Source organism: Trichomycterus rosablanca, chromosome 13 (genome assembly GCF_030014385.1).
Source record: "Trichomycterus rosablanca isolate fTriRos1 chromosome 13, fTriRos1.hap1, whole genome shotgun sequence".
In the NCBI taxonomy this organism is placed as follows: Eukaryota; Metazoa; Chordata; class Actinopteri; order Siluriformes; family Trichomycteridae; genus Trichomycterus; species Trichomycterus rosablanca.
Genome location: NC_086000.1, coordinates 13485050 through 13502355, shown reverse-complemented (window position 1 = coordinate 13502355; position 17306 = coordinate 13485050). Strand labels below are relative to the sequence as shown.

The window sequence follows — 17306 nt, the reverse complement described above, 5'->3', positions numbered from 1 at the left end:
CTTTGAAAGTTGTGCTTTTTTGCATCAACTGTCAGGTTCAGCATGTTTTGGAAGAGGATAAATAGGCGTCCATAAGCCCCCCCACTGGTTCGCACCATGTTTTACTCAACCTAAGAGCTCAGATGAGACACTGACCCACATTCCCCAAGAGGAGATGATAATTCCAAAAGAAAAGCAGTGCCAGCAAAGTGAAGGAGCCTTCTCATACAAACCCATACAGGAGCACCGTGTATTAAACATTATGCATTACCAATGGTGCCATTCGGTTCAAGGTTTAAATCTAAGCTCAAGTTCCTGATCATTAACAAATTACACAATTGCTGTTGCTCCAGGTGCACACTTCCCATTACCATCAAAAGATGAAAATGAACATTTTGAGTACACTTCCAGTAGGAAATGTGGGGGCTGGAGGGGGGAGCCTTTAAAAAATATAAATTAACATCTGCACAAACAATACAGAGTTTCTGACAGAAATTTAAAAAGCTTAAGACAGTGTGTAGGGCTTTTGATAAATCAGGGAGCATTCAGAGGAAGCAGGAACTTGTTTGAGACGCTCAATTGGAGTCATTTCGCTTCAAAAGCCCCAGTAATAAGCTGCAAATTAAAGACCATGCAAGCAGAACTGAAAGTGGTTTCTTTCTATATTTCTCATAAATATCTCGCTAACATTTGACCATATCAGATGTTTTAGTAAGCCTGCAGCTGTCAGATTACTTTAAGAAAAAACCCAGAATTTTAAAAAGAAAATCAAAACCTCAAATAAAGCCAGTGGGCGCACTACTGCTTTGTGTTTTTGTACACAACTTTCTAATGATGGTGGCAAGAAGAAGGCAAGAGCTACATCATTAAAAATGTGTCTGCATACAGACAGGTTTTAGTCCTGTGTGGTGTCTGAATAAAGGTGCAACAATTTTTTTTGTTTGTTTCTGTAGGTAGCTTTTACTGTCGCTACTGTATTTTCCATATTTCGTGTGTGTGGGTGTGCATGCACTGGTGCATTTCTGGTTGATGAAGGGGCCTATGTAAAGCTGAGATGGCATTTTATAGAAAGCACATATGCTTGCGTTAGCTCCTTCTTGTTTGTGGAATATACTGAACAGCCTCTGTAACAGTACCTGCAATAAATGCTCTGAAACTGTTAGTTATAAGGTAGTCACACAAGACCAGATGTAATATCCTAAACACAATGTGTCTGACAAGTCATTAAAAACTTGACAAATTCTCCAGGGGGCAGCCATTATACGGCGCACCAGTAGCCGAGAGGGTTAAAAATTTTGATCAAGGGACCAACAGTGGCTGCTTGGCATTGCCAGGATTTTTTTTTTTGCTTATTATTACTTATTTATATTCTTACTAAACAAGTAGCTACAGTACTACTTTTTCTATGCATTGTTGGAGTTTGGCATTTGTAGGAACTTTGAAAAACCCTAACCAAAATGGCTTTTCATACAATAACACCTTGAGTACAATAACAATGAACAGGTTACAATTGACAAGGTTCACTAGAATTATAATGCAGATACAGAATCACACACATCCATGTCAGATAAAAAAATAAAGTGTGTTAGTGTGTTAAATAATCCAACATACACACCAGTTCACATGAAGGTGTAAAAAAAAAAAAAAAAGCGACTTTAATTAGAAGCTTTCAGTTTCTGGGACAGGTTTCATTTTTAACAGGACCAAACTGTTTATACATCTTTAATGTTACCAAAAAGTGTTGTGAAGTGTGTTCATGAGCGTCAGACCTGCAATCCAAATTCAAAACACTTGCACTCCAAAAAGCTGAAGGCCCTTAACTCCAACGTGACATGAAACAGAGCTGAAGGCAATGCCTGTGTGTGAAAAGGTGATTCAGTAGCAAATGCAATTTAAACCTCTCCTATTAACAACACACAGTGAGGTGCAGCGCCCAAGTGCAAATGGCAAAAACCGCAACAGATCTGGTTAATGCTCGGCCCTGCCTGGCGCCTGAAATCCTCTCTGCCCATAAACTCAAGTACGTATCGTGAGGGTGTAAAGAAAATCAGATAGGTGAGAAATTCCACAAGTGAGGGGCTGTCAATTTAGTGAGCTGTTCAAAAACTAATTTATTAAAACATTAATTTAATTCAAACACTAATTCAACATGTTCAAAAGAGGAATACCAAACCAAACATATTTTTGATGCAACAAAGAGGAATCTCTGAATAAGTGATTTTGTGATACTCTGCAAAGCACTGGCACCCATTGTTTTTAGAATCGGATATAAGGTCTGATGGGCCTTACCAAAATCAAAGGCTATTAGAATGATTAATTATGGGTAAAGTCACATATACAGAATTGAATAATTAAACCATTATTAATTTAATGTTATTGGTTCAAACTAACAATATGTGAATGAAAAGCAGCACTGACACAACTAGTGTAAAGTTCACCCAACAACAGTAGGGAGACTTGTAGTAAAATCTGAATTTTACATGAGCACATGGCAAAGCACTGGTACCTTAAAACCTACAGGGTAGCTAAGGTCATGATACTCTTCAAACAGTGTAGTTAGTATGCTGACCCTTGGCCATGTGGACATGTTGTTATAGGTCTCAATAGCATTGAGACACAGACAATGCCTGGTTTTCCCTTTTAAATTCAGATAAATTTTGCCTACTCACTAGACACTGACTTTCATTTACAATGTGACTTTTAAATGCATCCCTAGAAAAGGGGGGAAATACTACAATGCAATGCAAATAATATATCTTTAACACCAATATAATATAATATAATATAATAATATTATTAATAATAAAAACATGGGATATGCAAAGAAAGAATTGCGGTGTACTGTACACGTGTATAAGGACATATGACAAATAAAGGCTTTATGTTCTATTCTATAAACAAGAAATATGCATATATACAACACAGCTGTAAATGTTTAATTTTAACATTAAAAATTTGTATTTATTTAATCATTTATTCCGATGTTTTTCGCCAAGCTTTCACAGTGTTAATATTCATGACAGGAAAAGTGGTTAATTCTCATGTCAGTCTATAGTCCTTCGCAGCCGCAATGTTAAACATAAAAATACATATCAATAAAAATAAGGAATGCTACTCTGCAAAATAAATGCTGACTAAAGAGATCACACAGACATCCCATCAATACACAAATGACCCAACACAATCGAGCCAAATTGCTAGACAAGTACACGTTTCTGACTGAGGGCCAATGACATGCAAAACATGAAGACTGCACATTGCTTGTGGCTTATTAATTTATTGTATGCAACCATATGCAGGCTGTCCCAGCCTTGGAGCTACAACAGTATGATATCCCACCCACAGGGTGACATTGTGCTTCACTATCTTTCAAACCCTCATTTTCTTTTTGCAGTGACAGCAATTAATTTAAGATACAACTAATCAGATTAGGGATCTTGCCAAGATAAAATTCTCTGCCTAACACAGTCCAACACACATCTGCAGAGCTCTCAGTGAGGGATTCAGAGCAGGGGCATGGTGGCAAGACAAGTTATTTTAGAGAAATTGATGTGACGCAATGCAGCGAGGGAGCAAGAAAATCTAATTAGCCATTATGGAAAGGGAGGGCAGAGAGACAGAACGACACACAGATGGCATGAAGGAAGACAAGAGTTTAAAAAAATAAAAACACCAGACAGAGGGCAACAGGATACAGGTTTCTTGTCCGCTTCCTTCAGTAATGGACAGGAAAAATGTGTGCAGCCTGAAAGAGGATGCCATGTGTCCCTTTTTTGTCCTGCTGCAGCACCTGATGGGATTTACAGCACACTGAGGAAACCACAATGGCCTCCCAGACAGCTTTCATCTTAACATACAACTGCTCAAAATAGAGTACTTATGTGCTTGCGTATAATTTTATTCAAAATTAAAGAATTTTAAAAAGCCAAATCAAAGCTGCTTCCTCTATTATTAAGCTCTTGCATAATGCTGTAGAACTAACATGCATTTTACATTGTTTACCTTGTTCTAAACATGTCTATACATCACATAGTTTAATTATGAAGATAAAAACAGTGTTCAGGTCAGACGAGAGTGGCATGGTCTGATCATGTGCTATCTGGTAGTGAAATATGTTTAGCTCTATCAAACTAAACTAAACTCAAACAAATAAAAGTACTGTTAGATCATTATAAAAAAAAACATTTTATGGAAGGAAACCTGAAGAAATTTGAAGTAACTATGTCTATGTACTGCATCTGTATCCTCATGCCTTTTTGCACATGCAGTAACACACTAACACACGCCAGTGTTCCATGCAGTGATAGCACTTCAGCCATTCCACACAGGGTTACCATATTTTCCATTCACACAAAACACACAGACCTATATATTGCTGGATATACAAGATCAAGTGCTATCGAGCTAGGTACACCAGATACATCTGACCTTTAAAAACTAGACAGGTCAAAGAAACACATGCAAATATATATACACACCAATGCAAGAAATGTGCCATGTGTTTAAGACCCGGGTGGCAAATGGAAAGATTTTAACATCAGATTCTATTTATTTCAGTGCAGTCTACACTAGGAAAAACTGTTTCTATGGCTCGCCTATTAGACACAAACCTGAGCAACTGACAAGACACTATAACGCTGTAACCAATGATTATTGGAAATGAACTGCTGTAATAAAAAAAAAGAAAATGATTTCTGGATAAAAGGTGTAGTCTGATAACATTAAATCTGAGTGTTTGCATTCGGGCAGCAGTACAGACTTTTCTGGTTTTCTCTTCGCACAAGACTGCATAAGCATTCCTCTTTAAGATCACAACAACCCTTAATGTGAGACAGAAGCAGACACTGTACTATGACTGTTCTTGTAATTTAAATACATATTACAATAATATTTAATGTATTAAAACAAATATATCAAATCAATACAAATAAAAAACAATGTTTCAAATCATTTTAGTGAGAAAATGTGTGCACGTCTGGATGTGGTAACCTTTGCCAGGGCAACAAGGGGCAAAAAAAAAAAACCCTGACCACAGGGTTGAAGAGGGTATGCGCAGACTATCAAGGCCTGTAAAAGGAAAATGGATTTCACGCTTAGCTGACCCCCCCCCCCCCACCCACCCACCACCACCCTTTCCTTTCGCCCCCTTCCTCTCACCTTCCCCATTCTTCCCTCCTTCCTTTACACATGGGCTTGCGAGAAATAGTGACCTAACCCTGTTCATACACATCTGCTTTCTTTCTCAAACCACACACACAGTGCTGGTAAAGCCAAGTACAACACATTCCCAGAGCACCATTCTGATCCCGGCATTAGAAAAACACATTCCACTCAACTCCACCCTGATCTCCACCAGCCCCCTCTCCCTCCCTCTCTGAAGGATACACTTCTTGACCTGATCACATTTCTGGGCAGAGTCGTTTAGGCAAGATACTTTTCAGCCCATGACCTTGTCTGCTCGCAAATACACAAAAATAAACACACCCTCACTTTAGGAGTAGCTTAAAAAGAAGCAGCTGTTACAAACAGCTTTTATTTACTTTTACACATCAGTCTGAATGCCGTTACACAGGAACAGACAGTAACTATATAGACAACCTAAATTTGCTTCACACCCTTTCTATGGTGACCTGAAAAATACAGTTCTAAAAAATATTAATTAAAGCACTTGGCTACAGGATTACACCACAAGTTGGTTACTAAAGTAGTAAAACAAACACAAAAACATAAAGAAAAGTCTCCAATATGAACTATGCACGCACAGCACTGGAAGACCATTACTGTAGCTAAACATTACCCACCCGGCTGGGGAACTACCAAGGTCATTACAGTCACTGTACCAGCTAAACTTAAAACCATGGAAGAAATGAGACACAGGCCTATATGCAATGCACTAAGTTATTGCAAGTGTGTATAACAAATGTGATAACAAGCTCTCACTTACATCTGGGTATTCTTTGACAGGAACAAAAAGTTTCTCCTGTAGGTGAATGATTGGACCATGTGGCTCAGGAAGCTCCAGCGGAAGCTTCTCCACCAATCCGCTGACCGTGTCATTGTACATGTCCTTTCGAACTCTGTTTATCTCTGCAAAGAACAAACAAACAAGTCAGCATGAGCACTCCATGGTATAAAAAGAAATGTTCTGTGAAAAGAGATGAGGTTTGAGATAATGGCATCTGTGATTTAATTAGCCCATTTTGCTGTAATGGACCGCTAGCTACCAATTTCTTGTCAATTCACAACACTAAACCACGATAGTTATTGAATGCTGATTTTGTTTTTGTTGCCAATAAGTATATTTTTTTGAAGCCTAAAACCGTTTTAACATTATAATGGGTCGCTACAGTGATAGTTGATATGAGCATTGACAGTGGGTTATCGGTTTAAACAATTTGGCAAAACTTGCATTCCAAGTGGTAAAGACTACAGAAACTACAAAACTGTGCACTGTTATAGTAAACTATGACCGTCTGTGTCTACAGTTAACATATTGACAGTAATTTACTTGTGATGCTTTAGAATTCTCTATACACTATAAAAAAATCTTATTATTTTATTGGATAATACTCATAACACACACAGATCCAAAACCATGATCCCTGCACATACACACAGCTGCAGAATGCCTCACAAAGACTCATTCATAACTCTGGGTTAGAAAAATGATCTCACACTACTACAGCTAAATGATTTAGCACACAAGGTCCACACACACACGCACGCACGCACGCACGCACGCACGCACGCACGCACGCACGCACGCACGCACGCACGCACGCACGCACGCACGCACGCACGCACGCACGCACGCACGCACGCACGCACGCACGCACGCACGCACGCACGCACGCACGCACGCACGCACGCACGCACGCACGCACGCACACACACACACACACACACACACACACACACACAGACTTTAAGCCACCGTACTACAAACATGAAACCTCTAAAAATGTCAATGTAAACAGCCTAATCTGACTATATTATATCAGGCCAATATTTAAAATGCTGAAAGGACTTATTCCAGATGCGACACATCTGAACCAAAATCCTTGAAATAAAATGTTCCAATTTAAAACTGACCCATGCCTTTGTTTTGTCCATGTGCAGGCGTGGCTAACATGGTGTCTTTGGGCCTAAAGATTTCTGGTGCACATTTTAAAAACCTGATTTAAAAAATGCCTCATTTTGTGCTTAAAGTCAGAAAAGCTTTAGCCACACCTGCATCTAGCCACACCTGCACATAAACAAAACAAAGGCATGGGTCAGTTTATATAAAAAAAAAGGAAATCCTACAGCAAATGTAGAAATGTGGAATGCCTATTAAAGGGTACATCATTACCAGAATCAGAACCTTTCAATCACCAAATTCACTTGCAATACAGTCAGAACCATTTGGTTTCATATAGAGGGGCCTTATTAAAATATTAAAGTTATTTTCATTTATGGTTGTTTTGTTGTTTATACACACAGTCAATTCAGAGGGTAAGTCAATACAAATTAAAAACAGAGAGCAGTGATTTGTAAACCGTCTGCTAAATCAACACACTAATAGAAAAGTATCAGCTTTATTAATATTTGTAAATATACCATAATTACTAATATAATGCCTCCAACTCATTCAAAATAATTATTGTGATAAGGCAGGTTAGCTCAGTTGTTTACAAGCAAGGATGTTAGATCGCTACTTTGCTAAACTCTAAACATGTGTGAGCAATCCATCTGTTTAAAAATAAGATTTTTTTTAGCAAAATTTTTTTATTATTATTATTATTTTTAATTTGTCCAGCTACAGTCCAGAACATTATTTTGTCAATTTCTCAGGGAAAAACTAAAAACTAAAACTGAATGCCCTTGAGCTTAGATCATTTGGGCAGCATTGCATTATGAACACACATGCTGATGTAAAGATTACCACATGAGCTAGGAAATGCAAGCTGAGTCCATAAGGTTACAGGTGCATTTTTTTCAACTGTTCCAACTCTTTTTGGAACTGTTTATACATAGCTCTTTTGCATGGACAAATACCTTTCACTCATATAAAAATAATCTTTTTTTCTTACACAAGACACTGTGTAACACAGAACATAAAGGAAAACCACAAAACCTTTATATGAACCACAGACGCAAACCCCATTACAAACAAACGCTGTTCAAAATGGTTAAGTAGGGAGAGGCAGCCGAACACTTTAGTATAATAATCTCAAACCAAAACAAAATGACGCTCATATTTGCTAAGCCACATCTGGAAAACATGTGTGACAGCTGATGTAAAAAGGGTAAAAAAGAATCTTATTGTGTTTATTACAGGGATGTTCACATGTGGGTGTGAATCTGTGACTCCAGGGATTTTTTAAAAACAACCTACATCACCCAAACTGAAATTTAAAGAAAAGAGACAGAAAGACTGATTTTATTTAAAACAACACAATGTAGAGTAATCACAGCAAACCAGCATATTACTCAAAAATTCTCCATAAAAGGTATGTTTTTAAGTGTGTTAAAAAAATGGTGTGAATTCTAATAACCTTCTGATGTCTAACAAGGACACAATAAAATCAAAATGAAAAAATGGTCAGTTCCAGCTGTTCGTTTAAGAATTGTGCTTGTTGACGTTTAACAGTTACAGTGTAGCTCTTTGTAGCACAGTAAACTATGCAAGAAATGAAAACTAAAGACATTGAGAATATATAAACATCGATAAAAAAAACAGCACCACACCCTATTCAGGACTGTGTATCTTTTGACAATTTTAGTTCATACAAATACAGAAACACCAGTCAATAACACCATCAGCCACCAAAGTGTAGCATTGCACTGTTAAAGCAGTTAGCTATGACATCAACTTTTGGAGTGGGATCAGTGTTCAGTAAATAGACCACAAACTAATGTTTGCATGCTTCAGTAATACAAGTACTAAGTAGTGTAACAGTAATTAATGCCTATAGATTTAGAATGGGATGTCATAAAATCTCATGTAGGTGTAATGTATAGGTGTCCCAATACTTTTGTCCATATAATGTAGGTTGTTTACAGTTGCCTTCAATAATTTTCCACGGACCAACCAACACAATAATCTTATTGTATCTTTATTTATTTAACAAACTCACCCATCAGAGCAAAAGAATCAGGTCAGTAAGCTTCACCCCACACAGACTAAACAGGAGTAGCATGTGCACAGCCTAATTGTAAACTACACTACAAACTAAAAGTATTTAGTCAGTTTTATAACACCCAGATAAAATGTCTTTACTAACCATAGTCAAGTTGCATTTAAACAAAAACCTGCTTTGCTGCTTATAAGTCAATGGACAACAAAGATTAACTGGTGTACAATAATGACACGAGTTTTAATATACCAACTGCATCTTTATTAACTGTGATTAGCACCTTTCATTAGTGCTTGTAATAAACTGTTCACTACCAACTGTACCTAAAATCTATCTTCTCAGTGCTGAAGTGGTTTTGTCCTACCATGTTTATGTTCTACATTACTGCTGAGTGTGCAACATAATACTGTTTTACATAATAACAAAGCATGTGCTGAAATGAAGCTTACTGATTAGAGATGGGACGATCGGGGTTTTTGGCACCGATTCCGATCTCCGATCTCCTTTCAGGGACATCGGCCAATAGCCGATTGCGATCTACATCACAAGTAAGAACCGCTCACGATTTACCAAAGTGAACCAGGAGTTTATATAACGTGCTGATAGAATCGACTCAGATGTGACCGGGTTGAATTATCTTTTTAAAGTAAATATTACAATCAGCAAAATTACATCGTATGTATGATGCACAACGTTAATGATGTTATTTTAGGTCATGAAGAGCTTTCACTGTGGTTTCTGTACGATGGTTGATGAATGGTGATGTGATGGTTGGTGCTTCGTAGCTCAAAGTCTGGATCAATCCACTGAGCTGTTAACTTAACGTGATCTTTATATATCACACGATCGGATCGGCTACTTTTAGGAAATATCGCCGATAGCATATTTTGATTCATAGCCGATCGATGGTCCCATCTCTATTACTGATGTTTATGTTGTTGGAACGCTGTAAACAAGTTTATCGTCAACCTATGACCATTGGTTATAAGATTTTTCCCCTTTCGGTTGCTCCTGTATGTAAGGGTCTCCACAGCAGATCACTCTGGTCCACATACCTGCTCTGGAAAAGTTTTACACCAAACGCTCGTCCTTATTTTATCCAGAGTAAAGACAAGCACTAAGAGCACCTTACAATGGCTGGGCTGTTTAAGCGTTTGGGTGTTACAGAAGTAAAAATCACTACTGCTGACATCCGGGGTATGAATCTCAGTGCATTTACTAAGCACTGCTTCAGGAATCCAGTAGTTTTTACTCTTTTATTTGACTGAGTTGTATAACTTATAATCAGTACAAGCTGACATGGCAGAAAAAACAATCAATTAGAAATGGACAGACAAAACCAGGGCCAGTGGATGAAACCAGTGGATACAAATCTATTTAGAGTATGCTTCATTTTATTACACATAATTAAAAAGCTTAGATTAATACTGTGTGTAACTAATGCAGATCCATAATACAAACTGTGTATATGTATTTAAACCCAAGTTAAACACAAATATTTGTGAGCAAAACTAGGCTGATTAGCTTGCAGGCTTGATTAGATGACCAGCTAATAATCCCATATGACTGCAGGCGATTAGTGAGGATTACTTGGATAAAGCTAGACACCTGAGCAGTATTGATCCACCAGCCGATTAAACACAGTCTACATCACCATCACCACACAGACATCACGCCTTGGAGACTTTGAGGGAGAAGTCTTTTGAGGATACACCTGTAGTGATGGTGTGTGGTCAAATGAACCAGCAGACAATGGATCTAATAGTTAAAATAAAGAAAAGGTTGGACAAGAGGTTGTGTTCATTGCAACATTTTCCCAAATTTAAGATAACATTAATAAGTCCACATTCTATATAAATAATTCCAGATGGCTTCACATTCTTTATTTACAGATGTATTTTAAAATGTTCATGCCCTAAAAGTTTTATTTTTTCTTAATGAACAAAAGCTTTTTAGGCTGCGTAATTGCTGCAGTTATAAAGTCTACAAAGCTGCATTTTTTTATGCCAAGCCCTTTTTCCTTACTCCTCTTTCATTACAATTTCTCCACTGAAGCATACTCCTCCATATGTTTTAAAATGCAGTTATAAATCTGTGCTCAGCATCAGTGCCATATTGCAGTTGGATGTTAGTGCTCACAAAGAGAGAAAGACAGCTGAAGCCCAGAAAAGTTCTAAATTGACAAACAATAAGTAATAATTTTAGGGATGCATCGATAAAATTTTTTCCCAACCGAGTACGAGTACAAGTACATGTATTTTTGTACTCGCCGATACCGATACCTATTTAGAATGATGCAATCTGGAGCATTATGGAATAGTGTAGTTTTTAGTGTAAAATAGTGCAGTGGAACAGTTGCTTGGGTTGCCATCACTAATTGTAAAAAACACCGCACAGACATCATTGAGAAAGCTTCTGACAAGCTAACGTTAACGTTCATTAATAAACGCACGTAATTAACGTTGTGCACATCATACATGCGATGCGATTCTGCTGATAATACAGTCTGATCCCATCTGAGCCGATTCTATCAGCACATACATTCGTGGTTCACCTCGGTAAATCGTAAACGACTCCGAGTCGGCTCCCGCTCTGTATTAATAACCAGTATAATTAAGCCTGAGCTTTATAATGTAAGCGAGTCACACAGAATGTTCTGTAGTATTTGGTGTTTATTTACAACCGCATCATTCATTATAACAGTAAACACGGAGAGATGACTGAGAAAATAAACTTACGCTGCACTTAAAATGAGTCGACTCCTGAATCACTTCTATCGACACTGTGAACAGAGTATTAAAGACACACACACGTCCTATAACAGCGGTCGCTGCTTTTGTAACCGGTTATCTTCGCTGTTAGCTCTATTTTAAGGTTTTTTTTTGTGAAACGGAACTGAATAACATTAAACGTGCGTGTGAGCGTGGTCAGTGAGAATAATTCAATCTGTCTCCCGTGGGTGAAAAATGAATTGCTTTAGTTTTAGAAGTAAAAAAATCTCGCAGTGTCACGCCCCCCCGGTCGGGCACTCGCGTAATTTCTTAACAAAAGATCAGAATCCATAAGTCATATCCTTTCAACTGAAGCACAAGCTCAGATGACACTCTGGACTATAGATTTGACCTACTCATAAGCAGAGTTTAGGTTAATAAATGTATAGCCATTGTTCACCTATAATTTTTTCCCCAAGGAGTAGGAGTGTTTTTATAGTATATTTATTAGTCATAACTAGCAGTGGTCACATACATTTAAAATTGGTGAGTCAGCAAAACAAGAATTATCCAAACAAGTCTCCAGTTTTAACATGCTTAATGACTCCACCTGCAACAGGAAAACTCCTCTGCTGTGCAATAGCAATGATTATTTTTATCTAGGTGGTTTATTAATCTGATGTGGAATGCCTTTATAGAATTGCAGAGAAGTTACACAACGTAACAAAACCTGCTCACCCCACTTACTATTAACTACAAAGTCACAGTGCAACATCGCCATCATATCACAGCTATTGTTACGGAATCCACTGATTTTTGCAATAGTACTCACTGCTGACTTTTAATGCAACTTATAAACCATTAAAACCAGTTTCTTTATATACTATAAAATCTAAGAAAATGCAATCAGAATCAGTGCATACACAGTACACTGTAAGTCAGCGAATGCAGAAACAAAGCTTTGTACACATCTAAGTTAAAAAGCAAAGGTCCAGATCATCCATTTAAAACTTTAAATGGATGGATTCCTTAAGAACCAAATAAATACTGAAAATGCTGAGCATGAAGTATGATTGTAACTAGTGCTGGACAATAATTCGATATCGATATATATCGCGATAGAAAATGTTTCAATAACGGTGATATTATTTTTAAACAAATTCGATCGATATGCTTACGTAAGTGCATGATGACGTGCGCCACAGTTACCGTACACTCCGCTACAACAGGGTGGATATTAGGGGCTAAATGAGTTCAACAGCTGTGAGTGACCGAGCATCCACAGTTAATCTGTGTCCAGCCGTTCGAGGGGGAAAAAGTCTCTGTGACTCTGAAAGTCTCCGGTGCACCAACAGACACACATTAGGCCCATAATCTAATCATATCTATATATCTAAACCAATCAGAGATAGTGAAGGGCGGGACCAGCGTCACCACCGGCGGGCGTTACACAGCGAAATATCATGACGGAGTGTGTAGAATATGTGTGAGCATCTGTGCTGCTGTTACAGATGTTCGTTTTAATGTAAAAACATCAATCAAATATCGGTGATAAGAAGACGAAATATCGGTGATCGGTGTTTGTCTCAGTTGTTGTTTTCTTTAGTTCATTGACGTGAGAAGAGTTTTGCGCTTCGCTTTCACCGTGACTCTCAACATGAATAACCGATTAGCTCAGCGCTCGACTCGAGAGATAAAACATCATTAAAGTTCCATGATACAAACGAACATCTGTGTGAAATAACCATCAAACCCAGTCTAACAGCTCCACATGTATCTGTGTTTAGCTGGATTTACTTCACGTTAAGCGTTGTTCGTTCTGTCCGGGTTACTTTTACCACGTCATATCACACAGTTCATCTTTTCTTTAAGGCACTTTAAAAATATCAGCAACAAACTGACTCAAAATGTAATAATGTCATGTAGCCTATGTCAATAATATGCGTCTCGTTACTGCATTAACCATATGTAATATTCTTACCATTAAATGAGATGTTCAGTTTGAAGCCCTTGCACTTTTAATTTAGATTTTCTATTTTCTATTTTTCTAAATTTCAGCTTAGTGAAGCACTTTAAGCACCAACACTTTTTCAGTAAGTTACCTTTCATGTAGAATTGTGCTTCAAATAAAGAACTTTATGTTGACCAGATTGTTAGTTAATCAATATCAATGAAAGTCAGTATTAAAAAAGTGAACCTGTAAAACAGGTGTTAAATGCGATGCGGTTGAAAATTTGGATGCACCTAACTTTTGTGCTGGTGCACCTAAGAAAAAAAGTTAGGCACACCAGTGCAACCAGTTAGTCTAGAGCCCCGAGTGTTGCCAGATTGGGCGGTTTTCCTCTAAATTGGGCTTTTTTTTCACTTCCATTTAAAAGAAAATATTCAGTTTTCAATGCTGATTTGGCTTAATAGTGTTGGTCAGTCTGTATTATATTGTTGAAAGAAAATTAAAATTTGTTTTTCATGCATTCACTCTAGCATGTTCTGGGGTTCAGATGAGTCTCATCAGTACTCACAAGTTTGCAGTCAAATGATAAAGTATTGCAAAGGAATATCTTTGAAATTCTTCCTCATAATGTTAAGGTTATAGGCTATATTTTAGTTTTTTACTTGTCAGGGAAAATGAGAAAAAATAAAAAGCTTATTATGCTAGGCTTGATGTAATTCTACATGACACTCACTGCCTGGGTAAATGAGTGAATGAGTGAGTGACCAAAACACTACTAGATCCACAGCAACTTGCCACATAAAAAAAGGTATCAGACCTCTGTGCCACCCCTGTGTGAGCAGTGGTCTCAGTCTGGCCACCCCTATGAAAATTGTCTGGCTCCGCCACTGTCCACAGTTGAAAAAGAAGCAGATGAAATAGCTGATAAGAGAGGAAGGACTAATTCAGTGGTGTATTCCGCTTGTATTTCTTGCCAGAAACCAGAAAAGAGGTTTGCAGGTACCACCATCCAATTTTGGTGGCAGTTTTTCTGACATTTGTATTATTCATATCGATATCGGAATTATATCGTATCGACCGAAATTAGGAGTTATATCGTGATATAAATTTTAGCCATATCGCCCAGCCCTAATTGTAACTGAAGAATACTCCAACAACATACACCGTCTGTCTGTCTGTCTCGCTCTCTCTCTCACACACACACTAATAACAGGAAACAAGTTCAGGATGTTTGGCTCACTGGCTGATAGTAGAGAATAAGAGGAAGTCTTACTTTTTTACCACTCACTTATAGAGGAGAGAATGTTTTAGAATTCAGGTCTTTCCAGTAAGTGAATAGGTAACATACAGGGGTCACTTGCTTGTCAGAGCACAGTCAACTTGGAGGTTTAAAAAAAGGGAGGTCTGAGAATTTTTCTGGTCAAACACACAGAACAAAAATTTTACAACTGCCCATGGTGAACCCTATTACATCAGCACAAATGCAGGAAAACAGCAGTCAGAGCAGGAAGGAAGGAACCGGTTAGTCAATGTGCAAACTGCAGATAGCCAATCACTTGCTTACTAGTGTAACACCACCCTTTTAACTGTTATCACGCACCAGAGTCAACTTACACACACTGCATTCCAATGTGACACGCTTTTACGTACAGGTACAGCACCCAAACATGTCTTGAACTGAAGCTTGTTATGCATAACCTACATAGTCTTCAGTGAAAACCACCTGAATTAAGACATGAAAGACTACTTTGTGTATGTATTACATTTGTATTATACATTCATTATACTAAGCTAAATGCGTTGCCCTTTTTAACTGTGAATTCATGCAAATAAACAAGTATGCTGTAATAAACACAGGTATAATTCAGTGTGTATACAAATACGACTCCATCACTCTGCGACTAATGGAGATAATTCAGGCTCTGGTGGTAATGTGGGAAAATGTGTTCGCTTTGATGTGGTTCAAACTGCAAATGAGTCAAACTGCATTTTACCTCCTTTTAATAATCCTCCTATATGCTCTTTAGTGGAAAGACATGGGGTGGGACCCTCCACTAGCCTCAATTAGCAGAAAGTGGGGACAGGCAATAACAGGGATCAAAACCATCAACAAAACTCAATCTCATTAGAATTGAGAGCGAAGCTCCAGAACTCTACACACAAGCTCAGACTGCTTTAACTGTTATCCACCATTAATGCACAAACGTTGTGTACAGTCATTCACAAAAGGTGCTGCTGCTCAAACATTTGTATTATTCGACTCACAAAAGAACGACCTATTACAAATTCATTTCACAAACAGAAGCCGTTTTGTGTCTGTCTGTGGTATATACAGTGTATCACAAAAGTGAGTACACCCCTCACATTTCTGCAAATATTTTATTATATCTTTTCATGGGACAACACTATAGACATGAAACTTGGATATAACTTAGAGTAGTCAGTGTACAACTTGTATAGCAGTGTAGATTTACTGTCTTCTGAAAATAACTCAACACACAGCCATTAATGTCTATATAGCTGGCAACATAAGTGAGTACACCCCACAGTGAACATGTCCAAATTGTGCCCAAAGTGTCAATATTTTGTGTGACCACCATTATTATCCAGCACTGCCTTAACCCTCCTGGGCATGGAATTCACCAGAGCTGCACAGGTTGCTACTGGAATCCTCTTCCACTCCTCCATGATGACATCACGGAGCTGTTGGATGTTAGACACCTTGAACTCCTCCACCTTCCTCTTGAGGATGCGCCACAGGTGCTCAATTGGGTTTAGTCCATCACCTTTACCTTCAGCTTCCTCAGCAAGGCAGTTGTCATCTTGGAGGTTGTGTTTGGGGTCGTTATCCTGTTGGAAAACTGCCATGAGGCCCAGTTTTCGAAGGGAGGGGATCATGCTCTGTTTCAGAATGTCACAGTACATGTTGGAATTCATGTTTCCCTCAATGAACTGCAGCTCCCCAGTGCCAGCAACACTCATGCAGCCCAAGACCATGATGCTACCACCACCATGCTTGACTGTAGGCAAGATACAGTTGTCTTGGTACTTCTCACCAGGGCGCCGCCACACATGCTGGACACCATCTGAGCCAAACAAGTTTATCTTGGTCTCGTCAGACCACAGGGCATTCCAGTAATCTATGTTCTTGGACTGCTTGTCTTCAGCAAACTGTTTGCGGGCTTTCTTGTGCGTCAGCTTCCTTCTGGGATGACGACCATGCAGACCGAGTTGATGCAGTGTGCGGCGTATGGTCTGAGCACTGACAGGCTGACCTCCCACGTCTTCAACCTCTGCAGCAATGCTGGCAGCACTCATGTGTCTATTTTTTAAAGCCAACCTCTGGATATGACGCCGAACACGTGGACTCAACTTCTTTGGTGGACCCTGGCGAAGCCTGTTCCGAGTGGAACCTGTCCTGGAAAACCGCTGTATGACCTTGGCCACCATGCTGTAGCTCAGTTTCAGGGTGTTAGCAATCTTCTTATAGCCCAGGCCATCTTTGTGGAGAGCAACAATTCTATTTCTCACATCCTCAGAGAGTTC

General features: G+C 38.5%; 1 protein-coding gene across 5 annotated transcripts in view; it reads right to left on the bottom strand.

Moving 5' to 3' along the window:
• Positions 1–17306, bottom strand: part of qkia (QKI, KH domain containing, RNA binding a) — an 83691-nt gene that overhangs the window by 49071 nt on the left and 17314 nt on the right. For all 5 annotated transcript variants that reach the window (XM_063006717.1, XM_063006720.1, XM_063006718.1 and 2 more), the window contains exon 2: positions 5924–6066. In XM_063006717.1, the coding sequence (XP_062862787.1) occupies positions 5924–6066 (143 nt within the window). The remainder of the gene's footprint in view (positions 1–5923; positions 6067–17306) is intronic.